This window comes from Leucopleurus acutus, assembly GCF_964270905.1.
Source record: "Leucopleurus acutus genome assembly, chromosome: 19".
NCBI classification, from domain to species: domain Eukaryota; kingdom Metazoa; phylum Chordata; class Mammalia; order Artiodactyla; family Delphinidae; genus Leucopleurus; species Leucopleurus acutus.
The window spans coordinates 7,162,211-7,184,570 of NC_139161.1; the positions used below are offsets into that span (position 1 = coordinate 7,162,211).

At 60.9% G+C, this 22,360-nt stretch overlaps 2 protein-coding genes across 3 annotated transcripts; one reads left to right on the forward strand and one right to left on the reverse strand.

The window, feature by feature from the left end:
• Positions 1-61: 61 nt before the first annotated feature.
• CASKIN2 (CASK interacting protein 2) lies at positions 62-13,383 on the reverse strand. 2 transcript variants are annotated; one of them, XM_082860213.1, is made up of 21 exons: positions 13,255-13,353; positions 12,028-12,109; positions 11,561-11,874; positions 7,464-7,515; positions 6,850-6,947; positions 6,302-6,447; positions 6,104-6,199; positions 5,887-6,017; positions 5,592-5,700; positions 5,133-5,241; positions 4,847-4,941; positions 4,129-4,390; positions 3,886-4,007; positions 3,727-3,787; positions 3,522-3,613; positions 3,213-3,323; positions 3,033-3,134; positions 2,805-2,943; positions 1,201-2,667; positions 887-1,109; positions 62-447 (listed from the first exon to the last, which is right to left on the reverse strand). In XM_082860213.1, exons 3-21 carry the CDS (start codon positions 11,652-11,654, stop codon positions 357-359), a joined length of 3,600 nt encoding a protein of 1,199 aa, XP_082716339.1. In that variant the 5' UTR covers positions 11,655-11,874; positions 12,028-12,109; positions 13,255-13,353; the 3' UTR covers positions 62-356. The 2 variants fall into 2 exon arrangements, with proteins under 2 accessions (XP_082716339.1, XP_082716340.1); XM_082860214.1 differs by having other exon boundaries at positions 11,561-12,109; positions 13,339-13,383.
• Positions 13,384-14,532: 1,149 nt separating this feature from the next.
• On the forward strand, positions 14,533-21,334 carry TSEN54 (tRNA splicing endonuclease subunit 54; the record flags this gene model as incomplete). Its single annotated transcript, XM_082860544.1, has 11 exons — positions 14,533-14,588; positions 14,732-14,896; positions 14,995-15,058; positions 15,143-15,226; positions 15,555-15,653; positions 16,631-16,683; positions 18,228-18,329; positions 18,514-19,160; positions 19,837-19,909; positions 20,210-20,326; positions 20,833-21,334. The coding sequence occupies 11 exons, from the start codon at positions 14,533-14,535 to the stop codon at positions 20,981-20,983; spliced, it is 1,611 nt and encodes a 536-aa protein (XP_082716670.1). The 3' UTR covers positions 20,984-21,334.
• Between the last annotated feature and the right edge of the window lie 1,026 nt (positions 21,335-22,360).

A 22,360-nucleotide genomic window follows, 5' to 3' on the forward strand; every position in this document is an offset into this window, starting at 1 on the left:
AGAGGGCCTTGGCACAGGGGCTTGAGACACTGGGGGGACAGAGGAGGTACCCCAGAAGCCCGGCCACCACCTCTTTCTTCCTGGAGAGGAAGCTCTCACCAGGGTCCCTGCCCAAAAGGCAGGGCCGTCCCGTCAGGTTACACACTGGGAGGGGGCTCTGCTGAGGTGTCAGGTTCTGACGAGTCCCCTCAGCTCCCCTGGGGGCCGCCTCCCAGAGCCCTGGTGCCGACAGCCGTTGGCTTGCAGCAGCAGGAGGGACCCCGCTAGGGCGGCAGGGGCGGCGTCTGTGCCGGGGGAAAGGCAGTGGCTGAGGAAGGTCACCGTGGGCACTGCTGCGAGCTGCCAGCAGGTCCGGCTCAGTCCAGCATGGCATCCAGCTGGTTAGCCAGGGCGTCGAACATGGTGCTGATGTCATCCAGGATGTGCTTGGTGGAGGTGCCCGGGGGGCTGCAGCAGGGGAAGGAGCAGGTCAGATCAGCCAGCGGTCCGCACCTGCCGGCCCGCGGCAAGGGGGCTGCTACCGGGAGCGTGGTTGGTGCGCACTTTGTGTGCGTCTCCTCCTAATTCTCACAACTTCCCGAGGCAGTAGGAGTTAACCGTTCCCTTCCTTGCACAGAGACGCTGGGGCTCACAGGGAGAAGTGACTTGCCCAAGCTCACGTGCCTCTAAGTGGCGGCCACCAGGATTCCCTGCAGGTCAGATCCGGGTGACCCCAGGCCCAGGCTCCTCCCATCCCAATAGGGGCCCCCCAGCCTGAGGATCTGCCCAACGTGACGGTGACATCCCCCTCCCGTCATTCCCGGAACCCTGGGAAAAGGCTTCAGGATTCGGGCGGAGCTGCTCTTACGCCGCCTTCTCCCCCTCCGAAGCACCCAGCACCCCTCACCCCTCTCGCTCCTCAGCACCAATGCTCTTCTCCGCGGCCCGCAAGGCAGCTGCCAGGGATGAGCTGGTCTGCTCCAGTCTCTGCTGGGCCCGGCCTGGGCCCGTGGCCCCAGTGTTCTCTGGCCTTGGAGGGGGCACAGGGCGGGGGCCGAGCCGGGGAGCCAGCTTAGGGCCAGAAAATGCCAGCTGGGTGCAGGCCACAGACACAGGCTTGGGGGCTGTTCCTGCAGAGACAAAGAGGTTGGCTTGTGACTCAGCTGGGCTGGGCACGAGCCCTGCCAACACCACCCTCTCCCCGCGGGTCCCGCCTCATACCTGCTCCGGGCACCTTGAGGAGGGCAGCAGGGGGAGCCGGGGGCTCCATCTCCCCAGGCCGCCGACTGTTTTCCAGAGCCGGCCCCGGGCAGGGAGCCACGGGGGGCTGGGTCGGGGGGCTGGGAGAGAGAGGGGCTGGAGCTCCGGGGTTTGGGAGGCTGCTAGGGTCAGGCCGGGGAGGGCTGGCAGAGGCCGAGGGGGACTCGCCGGGGGTCTGCGGGGACAGGGCGGCAGAGGGGCCGGGCGTGGCGCCGGCCACCCCGAAGGCCAGGAGTGCCGTCTGCAGTGGCTCCCTCTCCCGGCATTTGGGCCTCCGCTTAACAGTGTCTGACTCTGTGAGGTTGAAGTCGAGGCCAGCAGGCACAGGCGTCTCCCGGGGTGGGGGGCCCGCCGGCTTGGGCCTCTGTTTGATCGTCAGGTTCCCCTCCTCCGCGAACGGGAGCCCCTCCCCTGAGCTGCCCCGAGACGGGGGTGTCCCCTCGGGCCCTGGGTCCTCCTCCTCCGTGTCCGATGCGGCGCCGGCCGGGGCGGGCAGGCCGGGGGGCTCCGAGGGGCCCGTGGGTTCACTGAGTGTTCGCCTCCGGGGCCCCGGGGCCCCCTCCTTGGGCGCCGGGCTTCCATCTGGCGGCGGCGGCGGCTCCAGGGTGGGGCCAGAGACGGAGCTGAGGCGCTTGGGGGGCGGGGGCGGGGGGCCTTTGCGGCGGGCCCGCAGGGCGAAGGACTGGCTGCGGGGCGCCCCTCGGGTTGGGGTCGGGCTGGGGCTGGTCCGGGCGAGGGCGCTGCGTCCTGGTCGCCGAGTGAGGGTGGCGTAACTGCCCAAGGCACTATCCACCGGCCCTTCGGCCTCCCCCTCAGCTTCCCCCTCGGCCGGGCTGGGGCGGCTCAGGCTGTGGGACCGGCGCTTGGGCCGAGGCGGGTCTGGAGGAGTGGCCAGGGGCCCGGCCAAGTAGGAGAAGGCCCGGGGTGCGCCAGGAGGCGGCCCTGGGGCTGGGCTGGAGGGCGAGCCCTGGGGGTACATAAAAACATAAGGGGGGGCCCCTTGGCCAGGAAGTGGGGAACAAAGCTTAGGGGGCCGCTCTGTGCCCTCTGGAAGATTCCTCTCCTGTGGGGTGTTGGGGTCTCCGCCACTGGGCTGGGAGGCAGGCTGTTCCTGGGAGTGCCCAGACCCCCGTGAGCGCGCCCCGATGCTCTCCTGGCTGGGGGAGCGGGCAGGGGGCAGGGGGAGCGGCTCGGGGCCACCCCCTGCCATGGCCGCCTGTAGCTCTGGGCTCAGCTCGCTGCCCTGGAAGGTGAGGAGGCGCGGGCCAGCCACAGCCGGACCGTCCCCATTCTCCAGCCCCTCGATGGCCATCAGCTCCGGGGCCCTGGCCAGCCGGCGGCCGCCGTCACCTGGGGCCTCCCCCTGCAGTAGGCCCCGCCGAAGCTCAGCCAGCCGCTTCACCCCCAGCATGAGCTTCTTCTGATGACCTGAGAGGGGGGGATAGCGGCGGAAGGGTTAGCTGGGGCTGGGAAGGGTCACCCTCATCCCTCCTGGACCCCCGAAACATTCTGGAGACCCTCCAGGGCACGCGGGGGCCCAGCCAGAGGCCCAGGGCAGTCCTCACCCAGCTTGTTGACTCCGATCTCCTGCAGCTCCTCCCAAGTGAGGTCGGCCACCAGCCCCATGGAATCGTAGCCGCTGCTCACCAGCTGCTTGTGGTACTGCGGCAGCCCCAGCGCGCACAGCCACTCCAGCAGGTCTGCCTGCAAAAGCAGCACCGTCGGCCCCCGAGCCAGGAAGGCAGTGCAAAGCCGCAGCTGAAGGTGGGAGCCCGTGCCCGTCGCCCACTCACCGGGATGTAGTTGGGTAACCACTCGGCGATGCTGAGCTGGGCGATCTCTGAGGCGATCTTCTTCCTGTGCCCGGGCTTGGTCACCCCGATGGCCGTCAGGTCCTGCCACACAGAGTCATGCCATCAGGCCTCCTCCTCTGCCCACTGGTTCCTGCACTGCCCTGCCGCTGCAGCACCTACCTCGGGTGTCATGCGGCTGATAGTTGGCACGTCATAGCCAGCCTGCAGAAAGTGGGCAGTGTAGCCCTCCAGCTGGAACTCGCTGAGCCAGTTATGAATGGCCTGAGCGTCCTGTGGTGTGGGGGGAGGGGTGAAGGTAATGGAGCTGAGTCTGCTGGGGCGGGGGCAGGGGCAGGGGCAGGGTGCCAAGGCCACAGACCTGCCACTGACCCCAGCCTCCCCAGGAGCCTGGTCTGAGAAGGGACTTAAGTCCACAATGAGGCCCATCCCAACCCCTACCCGCAGCCCACTCCCCAGTGCAGGTCACACCTTCCCCTCCAGCAGCTGCTCCGGCCTCACGTCCTGGGTGAAGAGCTGCTCCCCGGAGCGGTAGTTGGCTAGAGGGCGGTGGTTTGGGTTGTCTTCAAGGAGGGAGAGAAACGGAATCAGGGTGGCAGGACAAAGGGGTGCCAAGTCCTCAGCCTCCCCACCTGCACCGCTCCTAGCCCACCCAGGTCCCAGTCTCCCTTCTTACCTGCCAGGGACGGGGGGTGTAGTCCTGGCAGCACCTGGTCCTCTCCAGCAGAGGGCAGTGGCTGGAGACAGGGAAGGAGCTGACTCTCACTTGGGGAACTGGCAGCGGGTGTGGGGGGCCCGGCCCTGGTCCCAACCAACGCCCCCCCCGCCCCCCCACCTGGGCATTCTCAATAAGGAGGCCGGTGCTGTGGCCGTTGGTGCCCTCGGAACTCTGTCCACTGCCAGCACTGCGGATGCTGCCCACGCTGCCCTCGCTGCCCACACTGTTCCTGTCACCTGCTGCGGGGGGCAGAAGCCAAGGGGTTAGAGCCCCAGTTGGCCCTGCCAGCAGCTGACTGACAGCTTGCCAGAGCCAGATGTCTACCCCAGTACCCAGCACTGCCCCCCCAGGAGGAGGTACCTGGGCTGTCTGGGCTGAGGCCCACCCGAGGCAGCTGGCCATAGGTAAGGGGGTGCAGGGAGTCATCAGCAGGGGGCTGTGGTGTCCTGGAGAGGCCTGGGCGCAGGGTGGTGGACGCACAGGGGAGGCGGGGTGCAAGGACGCCCACCCGCTTGCTGACCACTTCCACGATGCCCGGGGGGAAGTAGCCCACACGGTCCGTGCCCCTCTGGCTCTCGTGGATGTGGCCCTTCCAGCGGCCGTCGGGGTGCTGCTCGAGCACCTGTGGCAGAGGGGCCGGGGGACGGACGAGGCCACGGTCACGTGCTGCACCCAGCGCCCAGCCCTGCAGCTGCGGTCCAGCTCTTCCCCTCCCCCCGGGGAGCTGGCCTCTGGTGCCCAAGCTGGCCCACAGTTCTGGCCCTGCCGCCAGCATCCAGCCCAATCCCCTGGGTGCCTCCAGGGCATACCAACAAGAGTCTGGAGTCAGCCTGGGTTCAGGTGCCAGCTCCGCTGCTTGCTAGCTTGTGACTTTGGACAAACTGCTTTCATTCTCTAAGCCTCAATTTTGTCATCTCCAAAAAGGAAATGGTAAGAGCACCTAGCTTACCTGGATTGGGAGGAACTCAACGAGGTTGTGCATATAAAGACCCTAACACAGAGCCTGACCCCAGTAGGTGCCCAAGGAGGTGACAGCAATCATTTGTGTCTCAAAGCAACGCCTGCATTGGGTCCTCACCGTGATGACGTCCCCTGCCCGGACGTTGAGGGCAGTGGGATCATGGAGGTTCCAGAAATCCTTGAGTGCTCGGACCTTCAGGATCCCTGAGGCCTCTAGAAGGAGGAGGAGGACAGGTGTCATCTGAGGGTCCTTAGGGCATCTTCCCACCCCTCCAGTCCCCTGTTCATGACCCCCCAGACCAGCCCGGGGCCTAGGAGCGTGGCATCCTCTCCTGCTCCGCTTCCCGGGACCCTCTGGAGCGGCTCCGGATGCCCTGGGCTGGGTCTTCTCCCCACACGCTCACCCCGCAGTAGCTGCTTGATTTCACGGCTGGCCTGGGAGGTGGTGAACTGATTCACGATGTCCAGCGCCGTCTGGTTATACGTGTTCCGGATGTTCACGTCCACCCCACCCTGGGTGCAACAGTGCGGGGTAAGCCTGTGCTGAGCGCCTGGTTTGTCGCGTCTCCCAATTCTCACAGCTACCCAGCAGGTAGTTACTATTTTCAGATTTTACAGATGAGGAAGTGGAAGCTCAGAGATAGGGTCGAGGATGAGCTCAAGGTCACTCAGCTAGTAAAAGGCGGAACCGGGGCTTGAACCAGGTCCGTCTGCTCTCCAGCCACTTTGCACGGCCCCCACCCATATGCAAAACACCACGTTGCCAGTGGAGACCCCCTCCCTTGCCTCCCCAGCCGGTCTTGGGCCCGGCACCCGCTGGGGACCCGTCCATACCCGCGGGCTGACCAGGGGCCCACACGCACCTCCAGGAGCAGCCGTACCACCTCGGTCTTGCCATACAGCGCGGCCTCGTGGAGAGCCGTGCCTGTCTTGGTCTGGCGGTTGATCTCAATCCCAGCTCTCAGGAGCTGCCTGTGGAGGGGAGGGTGAGTTACTGGGGCAGAGGGCAGGGGGTGGGGAAGGAGAGGAAGCCGATTGCTGGGGGCTGGGAGAGAGACCCAGAGCGAGGGTGAAGAGGGCAGCAGGGCGGGGCACTGAGGGGACATCGCCAGTCCCAGCGGAAGAGGATGAGGATGTTGGGGGGGCCCCGGTGGGTACCTGATGACCTCTCTGTGGCCGTTCTTGGCAGCCAAGTGCAGGGGTGTGGTATAGTTGGGGTCACACGGGTCCTTGGCCTCCCCCTCCAGCAGTGCCACACATAAGTGGCTGTTCAGTAACAGCTGGGCCACCTGCAGCAACCAGCACTCAGGTAGGGCCTCCTCCTGAGACCCCAGAGACCGCCAGAACCCAGTACCCCAAGGGCGGCAGGCCCTACCTTGAGCCGTCCAAATTCGCAGGCCAGGTCCAAGGGCGTCTTCTTGGCCTTGTTGACCAGGCACGGGTTGGACTGATGCTGGAGGAGCATTTCTGACTGGGGTGGAGGGAGCCAACTGAGGGGTCTGGCCTGGCCGCCCCCCGTGCCAGCCCCCCTCTCCCTGCCCCCGCACCCCTGTAGGCTGGCAGGGTCACGTACCACTTCATAGTGTCCGTACTGGGCAGCCAGGTGCAGCGGGATCTGCCCATCCAGCGAGGCGGCGTTCACGGCCGCAGAGGCCCGCAGCAGCAGCCTCACGGGCTCCAGCCGGCCCTGCCAGGCTGCATAGTGCAGCGGGCGCATGCCTGCCAGAGGGAAGGGGTTTCTAAAGGAGGTCGAGGGATGGCGTGGGGCCGGAGGAGGGAACCGAGCAGAGTCTGGAGCCACCCCAGCTGGAGGGGAGAAGCGAAGCTGGCTTCACCCGGGTTTGGTCAGGGAGAGGTCTGGCTGTCTGGGGCTGAAGCCAGAATCCCACCTTGTCCACCACGGATGATCTGGTGACCTTGTAACGGTGATGTAACCTCAACTTCCTTACCTGGATAATGGGATGTCAGTACCACCCACTACCCCAGAAGGCTGTGAAGACTGAAGAGGTGAAGCGTTTGCAAGTTCAGAGAAGCTATGCCAACATCTATTAGCGTGGCTACGACGTAGCAGGGGCAAACTCTGACCACAGGGTCTGGGGTGCGGGCACACTGGGCTCTCACCATTGCTGTCCTTGATGTCAACGGTGGCCTGAGCCTCCAGCAGCAAGGCTATGAGCTCCAGGCTGCCCCCCAGGGCGGCGTGGTGGAGAGCCGAGAACCTGGTGTGGTGGGACACAAGGTCGGGGGTGTCAGGGAGCGGCCCCCGCCCCCAAATCCTGGTCTTCCACAGCAGACCCATCCTGGGGGCCGTCAGGGATGAGTTACTTGCCACTGCACCCCCGGCCCCCCCCCCCGCCAGCCCTGCCACGGGAGCAGAGCAGCCGGGCTGCAGCATGAAAGGGCTCAGTGTCTGCGCTGACAGGCCTGTTTGTCTGGCCTCCCTCACAGCCGGCCCAGGGGAGGGGGCCGTGGGAGCAGGAGCCCGAGGGCTCCTACCCTCCAGGGAGAAAGGGGGGCCCAGCAGGAATCTGACCCAAGGAGGCCTCTCAGAGAGGCACCAGGGCCCCCTCCCCTCCCTCAGGGATAGCTCCACAGGCAGGCGCGCGGGCAGGGCCCTGAGCTCTCGGCAAACACGCTTCAAGGGCCAAGTTTGAGAGGGGAAGGGACTCTAGGCCCCAGGTCTTTCCACTGCCCCCTCCCCCCAGTTTTCAAGAGGGACGGGGGCTCCCGCTCACCCATCAGCATCCTGGTAGTTGACGTTGAGTCTCTTCGTGGAGCCAAGGAGCTCTGGGGGTCAGAGCGGGAGGCATCAGGGCACCCTCGAATGAGCCGCCCTTGCCCACACCTGACCCAGTGCCCCCTCCCCGCCCACCTCCCGCCTCCAGCTGACCTCTTGGAGTGCAGGAAAGCATCTGCCCCATGGCCCTTTGGCTGTCAGTCCCTATGGCTTCCCACCCTGGCCCATCAGCTGGAGGGCGCCGCTGCAGCAGTGGCCTGGCTTCCCTGGGCCCCCAGCCCTGCTTGTTTATAGGGTCAAAGGGGGCGGAGATGGGGGGGACTGGCATGCTGTGCCCTCAGAGGACAGTCCCACGAGCGCATGGTTGGCATTCCTGCCTGAATGGGCCAAGGAGTGAGCCTCATTGTCCCACGGCCGAGGGGGCTGGGAGAGAAAGGAGAGGGTACCAGAAGCTCGAGAGTAGAGGGCGGATGCCAGGGCTGGACTCAAAGGCCACACTGCCCGGCCCTGGGTCATCCCTGAGCGGAGCATAGTGGGGAAGGTGGTGTCACACAGACCTCACCACGCCCTGGCTCTGCCACATACTAGCGGTGTGATCTTGGACAAGTCACTTGACCTCTCGGGTTGTGTCCTCATCTGTAAAATGGGCTGATCGCACAAGTTGCTCACGGGGGTTGTGAGTACAATGCCTGACCCTTGTGAAAGACGGGAGCTCTCACCATTCAGCACTCCTTACATGTTAGCCATTATTACCAAGAGGCTGTCCTCCAGCGAAAGCTGGTACAGTCCCCCCAGGGCCCCTGTCAGGGGAGTAACTGCTGACTCTGCACCCACAGGCTCCTAGCAGAGAGCTCTGTGCCCCGGGGAGCAAGGGGAGGATGCTGGTTCATCCCCCTCTCGGCGACAGGGACGGGGTTCAGACAGGTGTGCTCCACGTGTGAGCCAGGGGGTGGGAGGGGGTGGGCCCCGAGGAGTGTTGCGGAGGGGAAGGAGAGTGCCTGTCACAGGCGGGCCCCTGCCTCCTGCTGGAACCCACCCCTGCCGGGAAGGAGGAGGCCTGGCTCAACCCGGCTGGGCAGGGCGCCAAGCATGCTGGTCCAGGCCTGCCCCCCAGGCCCTGGTGGGCCCCTGAATACCCCAGCAAGACAGGGCCTCATTCCAGTAGGGAGGGACCAAGCCTGCAGTGAGGAGCACAGGATGGGAAGGGGGAGACAGCTAGGCTTAGGGCTGAGGCGAGTGCGCTACGGCGAAAAGGTGAATACGGAGCCAAAGAGTGACGGAAGAGGTGAGGGGGTGGGGGCCACAGGAAAGAAACCCAGGCCTCCCAGCCTTCCTGTAGCCCCCTTGGAAAGTCCTTGTCACACAGAACCATTCAGGGCAGTGGAAAGAACAGGGGCCCTAGAAGCAGGAAGTGCGTGATTCAAATTCTTCTCCCTCTTACTGGCTGTGTGACCTTGGCCAGCCCTGGTACCTCTCTGAGCCTCAGTGAAGACAACGAGGTCAAGCAGGGAAGAGGCACAGAAAGTCCCTCCAGCTACTGCCAGCCTGGACAGCCTGGGCTGGGGCAGCTCGGCGGTGAGAGGCAGCCCCTCCGGGGAGTGGCAGGACAACATGACAGAAGGGACAGGAACAGGGGCAGGGCCAGGCTGGGTGGCTCTGTTCTTTCCCGAACAATGGCCGGAAAGGCGGTGGGGAGAGGCTCAGAGTGACTGAACTGGGGACCTTGGTGGGAGGGTGGAGGGTCCTAGGTTCTTGGCAGTGGCTCCCAGCACTTCCCCTGCGGCACAACCTTCTTCCCAGGCCTGGCTCTGCGGGTGGAAGGGTCGCTCCTCCTGATTTAGGCTCGGGCAGAGGATGTGAGCTCAGCAGGCCGCCCCCAGCCCACTCCATTTCCTCTGGCCAGAGAAGGAGACAGCTCAAAAAAGGGGCAGGGGAGGGTGGGAGGAAGGGCAGAGGCAAGGCCAGGGCAACTGTAGCCCTCTCCTCCCAGCCACCTGCTCCCTGAAGAGGACCTGGGTAGGCAGGGAAAGCCGGCCCCCAGTGACCAGATATCAGATGCAGCGGGCTGAGGGAGCACCTCTCTCTGGACAGCCAGAAAGCTTTAGCCACCGGCAGAGGGAAAAGAGGGAGCCCTGCCACCTCCCTTCCAGCAGTTTCCTTTGCCTTTCTGGGTATGGAGCAGGAGTTTCCAGCCTCCCTTCTCAGAACTGCTTCAGAATCACCTGAAGAACTTTCGGATTTGCAGAGTCCCAGGCTCTCTGTGATGATTCTGTAATTCTGGGAGAGACCGGGGAGTCTGTACTGGCAGAACTATCCCTAGGTAATTCTGATGGGCAGCCGAGTGCGGCAGCACAGGGCAGAGGGCTCAGGCTTGTCTTTGATCTGCCACACAATGGCCGTGTGACCTTGGGCAAATCACTAACCCTCTCTGAGTGTCAGTTTCCTTATCTGTAAAGTGCACGTAAAAGTACCCATCTCCCAGGGAATGGAGGGGATTACAATATTTCATAAACTGTAGGGTCTGCAAAGGTCACCTTGTGATCTCCTTTTTGTCACCAGCTTTCCCAGCTCCTCAGAGGACTGGGAGGGGGGACAGGTGGTTCCAGGACCCTATCGCTCTGTGCCTGTGCCTACACTCTGTGCAAGTCCCCTGGGAAGTGGGGGGAAGGATCATCTTCCTCCACAGATGTTTCCCCCCTCTGGGCACAGGGGACCTTCCCAGAGCCTAGGAGCCTGGCTGCAAGGTTTCTGCCACCAGCCTCCAGCCACTTGCCCTCCTGAGGGCCTCACTTTGAGGTCTGAGGCCCCAGGGCTGTGAGGCCGGCAGCAGCTCAACCAAGGCCCTACTGGGCAGGTTGCCAAAAGCAACACAGAGGTGAGGGGAGGAGGGGCAGTGGCTCCCACCCTGGGGCCTCCAGGGCCCTCCCTGGACCCTCCTTGGCACCTTCCCCCATCGGGCTCACCCTGCATCCACTCCCCCAGGGCACAGAGAGCACCCCTCAGGATTCCATCTCCCTACACCCCGGGTGCCCTGCCCTGGCGTGTAAGTGGGGACACTCACACACGTGCACAACTCCCAGGCCCTTAAAATCCTTCCTTCCGGCACCCCACGCTCCCAGGTGTGGGTGGGGATAATTGGACATCTTCAGGTAGCCTGGGGGACTCCTTCCTGTGCAGAGGGCCAAGCTGTGTCTTGGGCTAGAGCCCCAGCACTCCAGAAAGACCCTCTCTCCCCCAGCCCAAGTCTGGTGGCAGGAGCCATCTCCTGTCCCTGCTGGTCCAGGAACTCAAGGGGACAAGTCCAGTGTCCTCCTGGGACAGTCCAGAGAGCTTGCCCTGAAGCCCAGAGGTCTACTCTCCTTGCAGGGTCTCACTGCAGAGGTGAAGGAAGATGATTCAGGAGATGGAAGTCAGGTGTGACCACCTGTGCACAGAGCTCCCACAACCTTGTCGACTAGAGACCCCAGGCTGCAGAGAGACCTCCAGAAAATTAACTTTGGACACCCCCCCCCAGGGGACACAGGCAGATAAGTCAGGGGGATGGGGGCTTTCGTAAGCAGTTAGATAATGTTGAACTTTGTTTTAAGCAGAATTCCCTTTACAAAGCTATCTTACAGATATCTCCACAAGCTGACGAAAACACAGAGATGCTCTGGTTGAACTGGGGGTGGGCGTGGAGGCTGAGCTCTAGCTGTTCAGTCTTTCCCAACTCACTGCCAGAAACCCCACGGCTCCAAAGAACACATTGGAAAAACCACCTGCTAAAGGCAACTCCACGAGGGCAGGACTTTTAGTTTGTCTTGTTCACTGCTGTGGCTCAGTGCTTAGAGCCTGGCACACCATAGGCACCCAAAAAACTTAGAATGAATGTACTTTAATCCTTTTACTTTACAGGTGAGGAAACTGAGGCCCAGAGAGGTAAAGTGACTTGCCTAAGGGTTCACAGCAAGGGGGACCCAACTTCCTCACTGGCTCTCCCACACAGAGGCACTCCCACCCCAAGTCCCCAGGTCGGAGTGACCGCCCAGGCCTCTCTCCACAGCCTGGCTCTCCGGGGAGGGTCTTAGCTGGATAGTCACCCCGTCAAGTACTCACTGGTCTTTGTGGCCTTGACCTTAGCCACCAGTTTCTGCACACCAGTCACATCTCCATTCTTGACAGCGAGGATCAGGTCCTGTTCTCGACCCATCCTGGTCCCTGGGCTGGGCTCTGAGCTCAGGAGTCCAGGGCAGAGGCAGGGAAACGGGTCTAAGCCGAGGTGTCAGGGTGCCATCCCTTGGCCCTCTGGAGGGCCAGGCGTCCAGGGGGAGCGTGTCTGGTGCCCCAGGCAGTGGGCTTCTTGTTAGGCGCTGACGGGTACCCCCTCAAGGTGCTTCGTGAGCTGCCACCACAAGCAGGAAAGCTGATCTCTGAGGGGGCAGAGGCTGTGTGGAAATCTGAACGGATTTCAGCTTGCAGCTTCCGACAGCCCAGGGATGGGCCAGGACTGGGGGCGCCAATCTTTCCAACGTGGCTCAGGAGCACCAGTGCCCACCCAGAGAGCAGCCAGCATTCCCTCACACCTCAGTCAGCAGCGGTGGACATGTCTCAGGGGTCTGCAAAAGGTGCGGTCCGCTGAAGGTCTGCTGAAGGCTGGGCCAGAGTCTGTAAGGGTCCCAGAAGCAGGGCTCAGAGAAAGAACAGACAGGGCTTCCAGGGAGTCCCCCAATCACCCCGGCTGCCCTTCTGAGTCAAGGGAGGGGCTGAGCCACTCAAAAGGGGGAGGGAGCCGCCATGCATGAGAGGAGTATTTGGAAGCGGGGAGGTGGTGTTCTGGGAGGGGGAGGCTGAGTCACTGAGGCCCCAGGGCCTGGCAGCACCTCAACCTGGGGCAGGAGGGGCCCTGGCAGCACGACACTGGGGCAGGTCGGGCCAGCAGCCTGTTCTCCACAGCCTGAGGCTCTGACACCCACAGACAACTGGTGGGCCAGGAGGTGGGGCCTGGGAGGGTCAGGCACAGGCAGACGGGCAGGGGTCACTCCCTGTGGAAGGTGCCTGCCCCCAGAACCTCCCCTATCCGAGCTTTGCTGTAATAGCTGGATGCCCTAGCCCCAGGGCTCTTTATGAATTCAGAGGGTGGACTGGGGAGTTAGGGCCCCCCATCTCTGGCGGGGTGTCTGCCTGCAGGACAGGGAGGCTTTACAGCACCTGTTGTTGACCATCCTCACCCCTTGTGTGGGATGGGGAAGCAGCTGGGCGGAGAACAGAGGTGAGAGCCGGGGCACTGCTGGTAAATGGGGCTGCCTGCCCTCCCAAGCCTGAATCTGAGGCCCAGAGCCCAGACTTCACTTTGGAAAAGCTTACGTCAGTTCCTAGGTGGCCGAGAATTTGTTGCCCGAGTCCTGTGGCATGAGACCTGTGCAGGCCTGGGGCCCTAGCTGGGGTCCTCTTACTCCCCAAAAGTCCCAAGCCCAAACCAGATGGCACTCCAGCTCAAGGCCCGCGGCCGACATTGGGGGAGGGCTCCCCTGGCAGTGCATGGGGTCGGGCTGGCTCCCCCGCCCCCCGGAATGCCAGTCCAGCGCCGCGCAACCCCCCAACCCAGCCCAGCCCAGGCGGACCGGGGAACAAAGCGGCGGGAGGGACCGGGAGGGCCAAGCGCTGGAGGAATTGATGCGGGAAGACGGTACAGGGGAGCGAGGAGGACGGAAGGACACGACAGATGAAGGCGCCCGCGGATCCCGCAAGAAAAGTTAGTTTGTGCCCGCCCTCAACGGTGCTGACCCCCAGATCAGTCCCCGCAGTCTCACCTCTCCCAGCCTCCCCGCCGGGGATCCGGCAGGTCCTGCTCGGTCCCTGGCACTCTGGACGGCGGCTCCCACTGCCCCCCTTACCCTTTTTCTCCTCCTTCTCCTTTTCCAAGGCCGGCTCGGCGCCTCCCGCAGGAAATCCCGCCCCTCCCCCCTCCCTCCGGCCGGATCGGGAGCGGAGGGACCGTCCCGGCAGCGCAGTCGGACTGTCAGTCAGTGCCTACGGCCCCGCCCCGATCCGCGTCAGGCCCCGCCCCCTCTGGTCCGGACCGAGGACGCTGGCCGGGTCAGCGCATGCGCCCAGGTGAAGCGGCGTGGGTGGGGCCGAGAGTGCGCGCAGCTGCCTCCTGGCTGTGGAGCCCCGGGCGACCCGGGGCTCTAGAGTTCAGACCGAATGGTGAGATACCCTGTTTGTGACTGGGTGGGACAGAAGACGTGATGTGAAGGGATCTGGGAACCGAGACCCAGGAATCCCACTTGGGAAGACCCCCTTCCTCTTTGACCCTCGCCCTTCCCGGGACTCCCGCGGCGACCTCCGCCCGCGGCCAGAGTCTCCGACCGACAGCTACTGGTCGGAGCAATGGTGCCACCTAGCGGACTGTGTCGGAACGACCCACGGTGGCGGCGGCGGCGGGGACCCCAGCCTTGAGGAGGTGCTAATGACGGGCTGGGGTGGCGCTTCAGCACCATCGTGGGTCGGACAGCGCCTCCCCCCAACCCGCCCCGGCCCTGGAAACCCGGCTTCGGACCCCCTAGGAAGGGACCTAACGGAAGACCCTGAAGGAACTCCGAACCTCCCTAGACTGCACCTGACAGCCCTCGGTGACCTTCAGTTTGTGAAGGTGGAATTCAGGAACCCAAAGCTCTCCCTTCTCTAAACCCCCTCTTCTAACCTCCCTGTCCAGCGTGGGTGGTGGGGACTAAGCAGCCCAGGGCTGCGGAGGGGAGGGTCACGCATTTGACTCTTCATACTACACTTTTCTAACGCCGGGCTCCTCAATTTTTACTAGAGAGAAGCCCAGAGGCGGGCTGGGGATAGGAGAGGGGAGCGCCTCCCAATCCAGAAACCTGCAAGCTCTCCGCCCCCGGAATCGAGGCACATGTTTGTGGGCAGCCTCTAGGACCCAGGACACCCAGGAAGGTGGAAAGCAGGTGGGTTGATCCGGAGACCCGGGGAGCAGAGGTAGGATCCACGGGCGCTAGGGCCGCGCGGAGTTCCGGCGGTGGGCGGGGCGTGGGCGGGGCGCGCGCGCGCGCGCAGCGGCAGACCGCAACCCCATGGAGCCCGAACCCGAGTCAGCCTCGGTGGAGGTGCCTGCCGGGCGCGTGCTCAGGTGCGGCGCGGCCCGGCTCGGGGGAGGCGCCGGGACAGCGGAGTGGGCGCCGGGAAGGGCCCGGGCAGCCGGGACGGGGATCCAGGCCTGGGCCGAGCGGCCCCAACTGCGCGGCGCTAACCCCGCGTCCCTTCCTTCCCCAGTGCCCCGGAGCTCTTCGCTGCCCGTTCCAGGTCCCAGAAGCTGCCCCAGCGCTCGCATGGCCCCAAGGACTTCCTCCCCGACGGCTCAGCGGCCCAGGCTGAGCGACTGCGAGTGTGCCGCGAGGAGCTCTGGCAGCTGCTGGCGGAGGAGCGCGTGGAGCGTCTGTGAGGGGGCCGGGCCGGGGCGGGGGCAAAGCCGGGGCGGACGGACCCGGTAGACTAATCCGGTAGACTGAGACGGACCCCTCCCTACTCCTCGCCAGGGGCAGTTTGGTGGCCGCCGAGTGGAGACCGGAAGAAGGCTTCGTGGAGTTGAAGTCTCCTGCGGTGAGCGGTGGGGTTCAGAGACAGGGGACCCGCCTTCTCTGCCCTCCTGGCTCTTTTGTGACATTTGGTCTGGATCCCACGCAGGGTAAATTCTGGCAGACTATGGGCTTCTCAGAGCAGGGCCGGCAGCGGCTTCACCCGGAAGAGGCCTTGTATCTGCTGGAGTGTGTGAGTGGGGCCCTGGGAGAGTGGAGAAGGGGTTGGGACCAAGGAACCGGAAGGACGTTTTTATTGGAGAAAAAGTATATACAACTGAGTATTCAGGGAGCTTGTAACCTGATTTCTAGAGCAGGAGACAAGAATACCACGCAGGGAGCAGGCATTCCAGTCGAAGTTATTGGTGCTGCCTCCCTCTCCCCCCTCCCCTTCCTGGTTGGCCCTATTCTTGCTGTGATGAGGGGGGCGTAGCACGCGGATATCAGAGCAGGGAAGTTGCCTCATTGGCTGTGCCACTGCAGGGACGGTTCACAAGCTGAGCTCTTGGCCCCGCTTCCAGGGCTCTATCCAGCTCTTCCACCAAGACCTTCCACTGTCTATCCAAGAGGCCTACCAGCTGCTGCTGACTGAGGACACTGTGACTTTCCTGCAGTACCAGGTATCTGCCACCCTCTTGCGGGACAGAAGCCACCCATCCACTGAACTAATGAGTATTTATAAGTACCTCCGAGGTGCTAGGCACAGAGCCATGTGCTGAGGCTACAAGACCTGCAAGGGCTCTGTTGTCATGGTGCTTACATCCTAGTGGTGGCACTTGGGTACTATATAAGTAAGCAGGCAAATGGATGGTTGACTTCACAGCTGAGTGCCAGGAAAAAGACAAAGAGGAGGAGGGGCACCAGGCTAGAGACAGAAATGTGGACACCATGATGGCATGGATGGTATTTCAAACCCCACTGGGCTGTACCTAGGTGTGGCCAGAGTAGAGGGCTGTGTCTGAGAACTGGGGCACTCTAACCTGAGGAGGTCAGGGGGAAGATAAGGGAACTGAAGAGGGTCTGGCAATGCAGGAGAAAAACCAGGAGAGGTGGCATCACAGACGCCAAGAGAAGGTCTTTCCAGGAAGAAGTGCTTGGCTATGTTGAAGGCTTGAGAGATCAAGCAAGCTGGGGGCATTCCTGCCTACATCTCTCAGATATGGATACAGGGACACAAGGATGAACATGTGGTTCATCCAAAGACTATTCCCCCCATCCCACCCATCTATGGAGGTGCTGCGGGGCGGCCAGGTGTTCACTACCTTCTGCTATCTTGTCTTTATTGTAGTCAGGAGCTTCACTGGTGACAGCTTTGGTATCAGAATATTCTAGGGTGTAGTTTTTTTCCTGGTCCATCAACTATCAGCTTTTTGGGATTTGTGTTTAAATTAAGAAACCGCTAAATGTCGTTTGTGCCCACAGTGAGAGACAGGAATTCAGAGACTTGAGACCTTAGTTTGGGGAAAGCGTTCATAATGGAGTGTGGTCCTACCAGTCCCAGGGTTTGGAATCTGGGGGTGTTGTGAATGGCTTCTGTCTGGAGAAACTACTTGTTTTCAAAAGTGGACGTCTGACATCTACTTTTTTATCTTTTGAGGTCTTCAGTCACCTGAAGAGACTGGGCTATGTGCTTCGACGATTCCAAGCAAGGTAAATCCCTATCTTATTTCCCTCGAATTTATTCTAGTCCTGGAACCTGGCTGACTGGCCCCAAAGTAGAAAGTGGCCTCTCCTTACCTGAAATCCTTGGGGAACTGCAGCTTTCTGAACAGGCTGGAGGTGCTCCATCGAGAAGCATGTTGGGACAAATCTGGGTCATTTCACCTTATCCTGGGCTATCAGATTGAGCCCCATCTTCATCCCGTTCACTCCACAGATAACAACTGAGCACCTACAGCTCAGCGTGAGAATGGAGATACAGTACCGGAACGGTGCCTGGCACTTAGTAGGTGTGCAAGCAGATTTGTTAAGTGAAAATATGAATGAAGGACCAAGTGAGGAATTAACAGCTGAGTAGGGTTTCACATTCCTTTTGCTAGGTTAAATGTTCTTTCCTTCTGGGTCTTCTGAGCATCAGCACCTTAGTAATCCAGCACAGCTAAGAGCCACAGAGACTTTCAGACTCAGGAGGAGAAACTGGTACAGCCTTTGCAGGTTCACAGTATGTCACACATGCTGTAGAACAAGCACATCCTTTAATTCTTGAAAGTGGAACATATCTTAAGGAAACAGTCACAGATGTGTGTGTAAGTTCACCTGTGAAACGTGTTTATTCATTCAGTCGTTTGTTCAACAATATTTATTGACTACCTACTGGGTGCCAGGCCCTATGATGGTTGCTGAGGAATAGCAGAGAGCAAAATCACTGCCCCCACAGAACTTGTATTTAGTGGGGAGCTTACATGAAACACCATCACTTTGCGAAATCAGTGATTTTGGAAACATACTATAAGCCCAACAGGGAAAGCATGGTCATACAGATTAAAGTTTATCCCTTAGAGCAACACTATTTGATAGAACTTTCTGTAGTGATAAAAATGGTCTGTGTCTGTGTTATCCAGTATACGTGGCTTGTGTAACCATGGGACTGAATTTTTAATTTTGTTTAATTTTAATAGATTTAAATTTAACTTAAATAGTCCCTTTTGTCTAGGGCTACCATATTGGACAGTACAGCCTCACAGGCATAAAAAAATCATGGCAGGGAAGAATGGATCATGTCCATAATATACTGTTGAGTGTAAAAAAAGACTACACAGTAGTATGTTAGTACAATGTCATTTTTGAGAGGGAGAAACATGGAGAAAGACAGTATGCGTGTTTGTAAGAAACAACGTTACAGTAGTATCTATGGGTTTTATTTGCATTTTTCTTGATTTTCCACGTTTTCTCGTCCCCCTGATTTTTCTCACTAGGGATTATTTATTTATTGCTGGTTCTGCAGGAGCCCTGGTTTCAGGGAACCTCTGTTCAAAGGTGCCGTTGGTGAGACCCAGAGGCCTGGACAGAGTTGCATGGACAGGCCCCTGTGTCTGCCCCCACGTACCCCGTGTGCAGGTCTGCCTGGGGCCTTAGCCCTTGGTTATGGCTCTAGCCCTGGCCCATGACTTACTCTGAGTCAGTCCCTCACACATTCCACGGGGAGCACCAGACTGAGGAGGTAGATCTGTTGCCTGCCCCATTCTCACCCACAGCTCTGTCCTGTCCCCTTACGAGAGGCAGCTGAACTTGGATGGCAGTGTCCAGCGCTTGGAGGATCGGAATGGCAAGAGGAAGAGGAGGAGCTCCAGCTCTCAGTAATGCTCCCCACATGGCCACTCCCCAGGGAGAGCCTTGAGGGGGTGCTGGTGTTTGGGCCTTGGAGAATGCCTGGGCTTAAGAGCTGGGCTTGGGCTCAGGGAGGCAGTAGGGCACGTGTGGGTCGCGTGCACCTCAGCAGTCAGGAGCAGATGTGCTGCATTTCCTCCCCACGTCCCTCAGGTCCATTAATAAGAAGCCCAAGGCCCTGGAGAACCCCCTGCAGGGGGTGGATGGGACACCCGAGAGCCTGGCGACCTCCAGCCCACCTCCCCACAACCAGAACAGCCGATGCCCAGAGGAGAAATCCCAGGAGTCAAGCCCCGTAAAGGGCCCCGTGGGCCCCTTTCAGCTTCTGGGGTCCCTGGAGCCCTGCCCTGGGCTGGCCAGGGAGGGGGTGCGGTGCAGCCAGGAGAGTGGCAAAATGGAGAACGGGGTCAAGGGGGCTTGCAAGCCACGCTGGAACTTTGAGCAGATCTCCTTCCCCAACATGGCTTCAGACAGTCGCCATACCCTCCTGCTTGCCCCCGCCCCAGAGCTGCTCCCGGCCAACGTGGCAGGGCGGGAGACAGACGCTGAGTCCTGGTGCCAGAAGCTAAACCAGCGGAAGGAGAAGCTCTCCAGGCGGGAACGGGAGCAACAGGCAGAGGAGGCCCAGCACTTCCGGGAGGATGTAAACTCGGATCCCGAGGTGCAGCGCTGCTCCAGCTGGCAGGAGTACAAGCAGCTGCTGCAGAGGCGGCACCTGCAGAAGACCCAGAGCCGCCCCCCACACCTGTGGGACCAGCCTGTCACGCCCTTGCTGAGTCCCGGTCAGGCAGACTCCCCAGGTACCCCCTCATCCTGCCATAGGCCACAAGACTTTGAAGGGGGCATGGATTGACCACAACTGATGGAGGCTTAAGGAAGATGGGGGAGGAGAGAGCTGTCAGTGGAGTGGAACCCACAAGGATAGTCCATTCTGGGAGGCAGCAAAGAGACCCAGGTGGGAAGGTTTAGAAATGGCAAGTCAGTGCCCAAGGAGAGGCGAGGAGGAATGAAAACTACAACCACATCCTTAAAATCATAAACGAGATGCATGTGGAGTGGCTCTGCCACCAACTGTCTGTGGTTCCCTGTTCTCCCAGCTCTGTCAGAGGAGAACAAGGGGGTGATATATTGGTCAAGTAAATAGAAAGCTTCTTATATACCCTGCATGTTAAGAATAGAGAACTAATGGGCAAGAGTTGTGTTAGTGAATTCAGAACTACCGTCCTTAATGGGAACATGGTGAGTTGTAAGTAACTAGAGTAGTGTTGTCAGAGCAGTTAAATTTGAATTTCAGATAAACAACTAATTTTTTTAGTATATGTATATTCCAAAAGTTGCATGGGGCATACCTATACTAAAAAAAAGAAATCTGCTAAATCTGGCAACCCTAAACTAGATGGCAGATTCAGAAATGTCGGGGGGGGGTCTGGAGGGTTGACTCCCCTCACCAACGCCTTATTTTCACCATCCTTGTAGCCACAGTCCTTCAGCATATCTCTGTGCTGCAGACGACACACCTTGCTGATGGAGGCGTGCGGCGAGTTTCCAGGTAGTGCCTGTCTCCACAGTACTTTGGGTGCCGGCAGGAGTTGGTAGCTGGGATTTTACTCCTGAAGTTGGGCATGAGCTGGGGGAATCATTCTAGAGACCCGCACCCTGGCTAATATTCATGTATATCTAGGGGAGAGGGAGGGGCGAGAGACGAGTAGATATTTCCCCAGGTTCTCAGATAAGGTAGCCGTCCCTCCTTAGTCCCCCTGGAGGAACTGGGGGAGCGAAAGGGTGGTGTGGAAAGAAAAGATGGGGGAGGAGAGCCCCTGTTTCCTAAGGTTTCTCACTCTGTCCTCAGGCTGGTGGAGAAGTCTGGGGGCTTGGAGATCAGCTTTGATGTTTACCAGGCCGATGCCGTGGCCACCTTCCGAAAGAATAACCCTGGCAAGCCCTATGTCCGGATGTGCATTAGTGGGTACGGGACCAGCGAGCACTTCCCCCGGGCTGCTGCCAGTTCTCTTGTAAACCAGCTGGACCTCCTCTCCATGCCCCTGGCTAGTTCGTCAGTCCCTGAAAAGAACCAGCGGTCCAGAGAGAGGCCCCATGCCAGTTAGTGCTACAGGAACCCAGGCTTCCCAATCCTCACCTCTCATTCCTGGCATTTTCAATTAGTCTCTCTCCTGTGCCGCTTTAGTCCCAGGCTCACCCAGCAGAAGGGATGTGAATCAGAGGGATTTCCAGGCCAAGAGTGGCGAGAACCTTACAATTCCTAGTCCCCTTACCCAACCAGGGCTCTGGGTGTTACTCGGAGAACTTAATCAGAGCCGTGCAGTTTGCAGACAGGAGAGCCCAGGGGCCAGACTTCTTGTACCCCCAACTCCTGTCTTACAATTACCCTTCCCTGGGAGCCTCAGAGGGCTGGGTTCTCAAAGCCTATGGGTGGGCTCTGTTCAGGTCTCAGTCTAACCTTGATTCTCGCAGATTTGATGAGCCAGTCCCAGACCTCTGCACCCTCAAGCGGTTGTCCTACCAGAGCGGGGATGTTCCTCTGATCTTTGCCCTGGTGGATCACGGAGACATCTCCTTCTACAGCTTCAGGGACTTCACGCTACCCAGGGATCTGGAGCACTGACCACGCAGCTCTGGCCGGGCCAGGGGTCTGCTCTGAGGGACCTGGACTTTCTGCTCTCAGGGACCATCTCAGTTGCCTCCTACACCCAGACTCTGACCTGTAGCTTCAGAGGCTAGTCTGGGCCTTGGCCCTGGGTGTCTGATGCTTGCAGGAGAGGGGAGCTTTGCCCCCCCTACCTGGCTGCTGCAGCACTTCCATGCCCCAGGCCTGAGATTGCTGCCTTGCAGTAAATCTCCTTGGAACTCAGGACTAGATTTCAGAGACCAGCGAGGTGGGGCAGAAGAGAGGACTCTGTGCCTTTAAATGAGAGGGTGCCTGCTTCTTGCGATAAAGCCAAAGCCATTAAAAAATAGATCCCTTTTCTGCTGTGGCTGGATATACTGGACGAGTCCTCCCTACCCAGCATCCCATTGTCCGTGGAACTGGCCCCCAGGCACTCACCCCTGCTGTATCCACCCACAGAGAGTACTTCGTCCTCTGGTGCTAGAGTTAAGAGCAGCTCTCAGGAGGGCAGGAATGCGACCCGACCCTTTCTCTGGGAAGTCACTGACGTCTAGCTAGCTTGGCTTTCAGAAGGGTGGTCCGAAGAGGGAAGATGGCATTCCACTGCTCCTTCCCTGAACGCAGCCAGGTCCGGGTAGAGGGGCGGCCGAGAGGCGACATGTCGGTGTGGCTTGAATCCTAGTCTTTCTGAGCTGTGCGGGCCTGGCCTCCGCGCCCCTTCTGCTCCTGTCTCCTCGTTCCTAATCGCCTCCCTCGTCGTGCTGAAAACTCCGGTCGCTGTTGCTGCCGGTGACTCGGAGGAAGGTCCAGGCTTGGAGGCCGCCCAGAGAGGAGGCGCCTCGGCGACACCCCAGTCCTCAAACCACCTAGTTCTTGGGTCCCGAAACTTGGCCCTGTGTTCGCCGGTCACCCTCTCTGATTGGGGTCTGCTCTGAGGGACCCGGACAGGAAGAGCCGGCCGGGCTATGCCCCTCCCTCCGGGGCAGCTCGGGGCCAGGTTGTGGGAGGAACCGATCGCCTGGTTTAGGAGGTGGCCCGGGGCAGCCGCGCGTTCCGGGAACTATTTCCTCCTCCGGGAGGCGGCGGGACACTGGGCGCGGCGTGGCGTCCTGCGATCAGGTGCGCCCAGGTGAGCCCAGGTGAGGCCGAGGGCGGGCCGGCAGTGCCTCGTACATATTCACGCAGACCTCGGCCCCGCCCCCGCGGTCCAGGGAGCCGCGGATTGGCCGGAGCACGGCCCCCGCCCTTCCCGAGGGCGCCCGCGCTGCGCTCGGCCTCTAAGGCTTTGCGCTACCGGGGGCGGGGCCAGGCCCGCGGGGCGGGCCGCTGGGGAACTGCGCTCCGGGTTCCGCGGCCCGGCCGGCTCACCCTTTA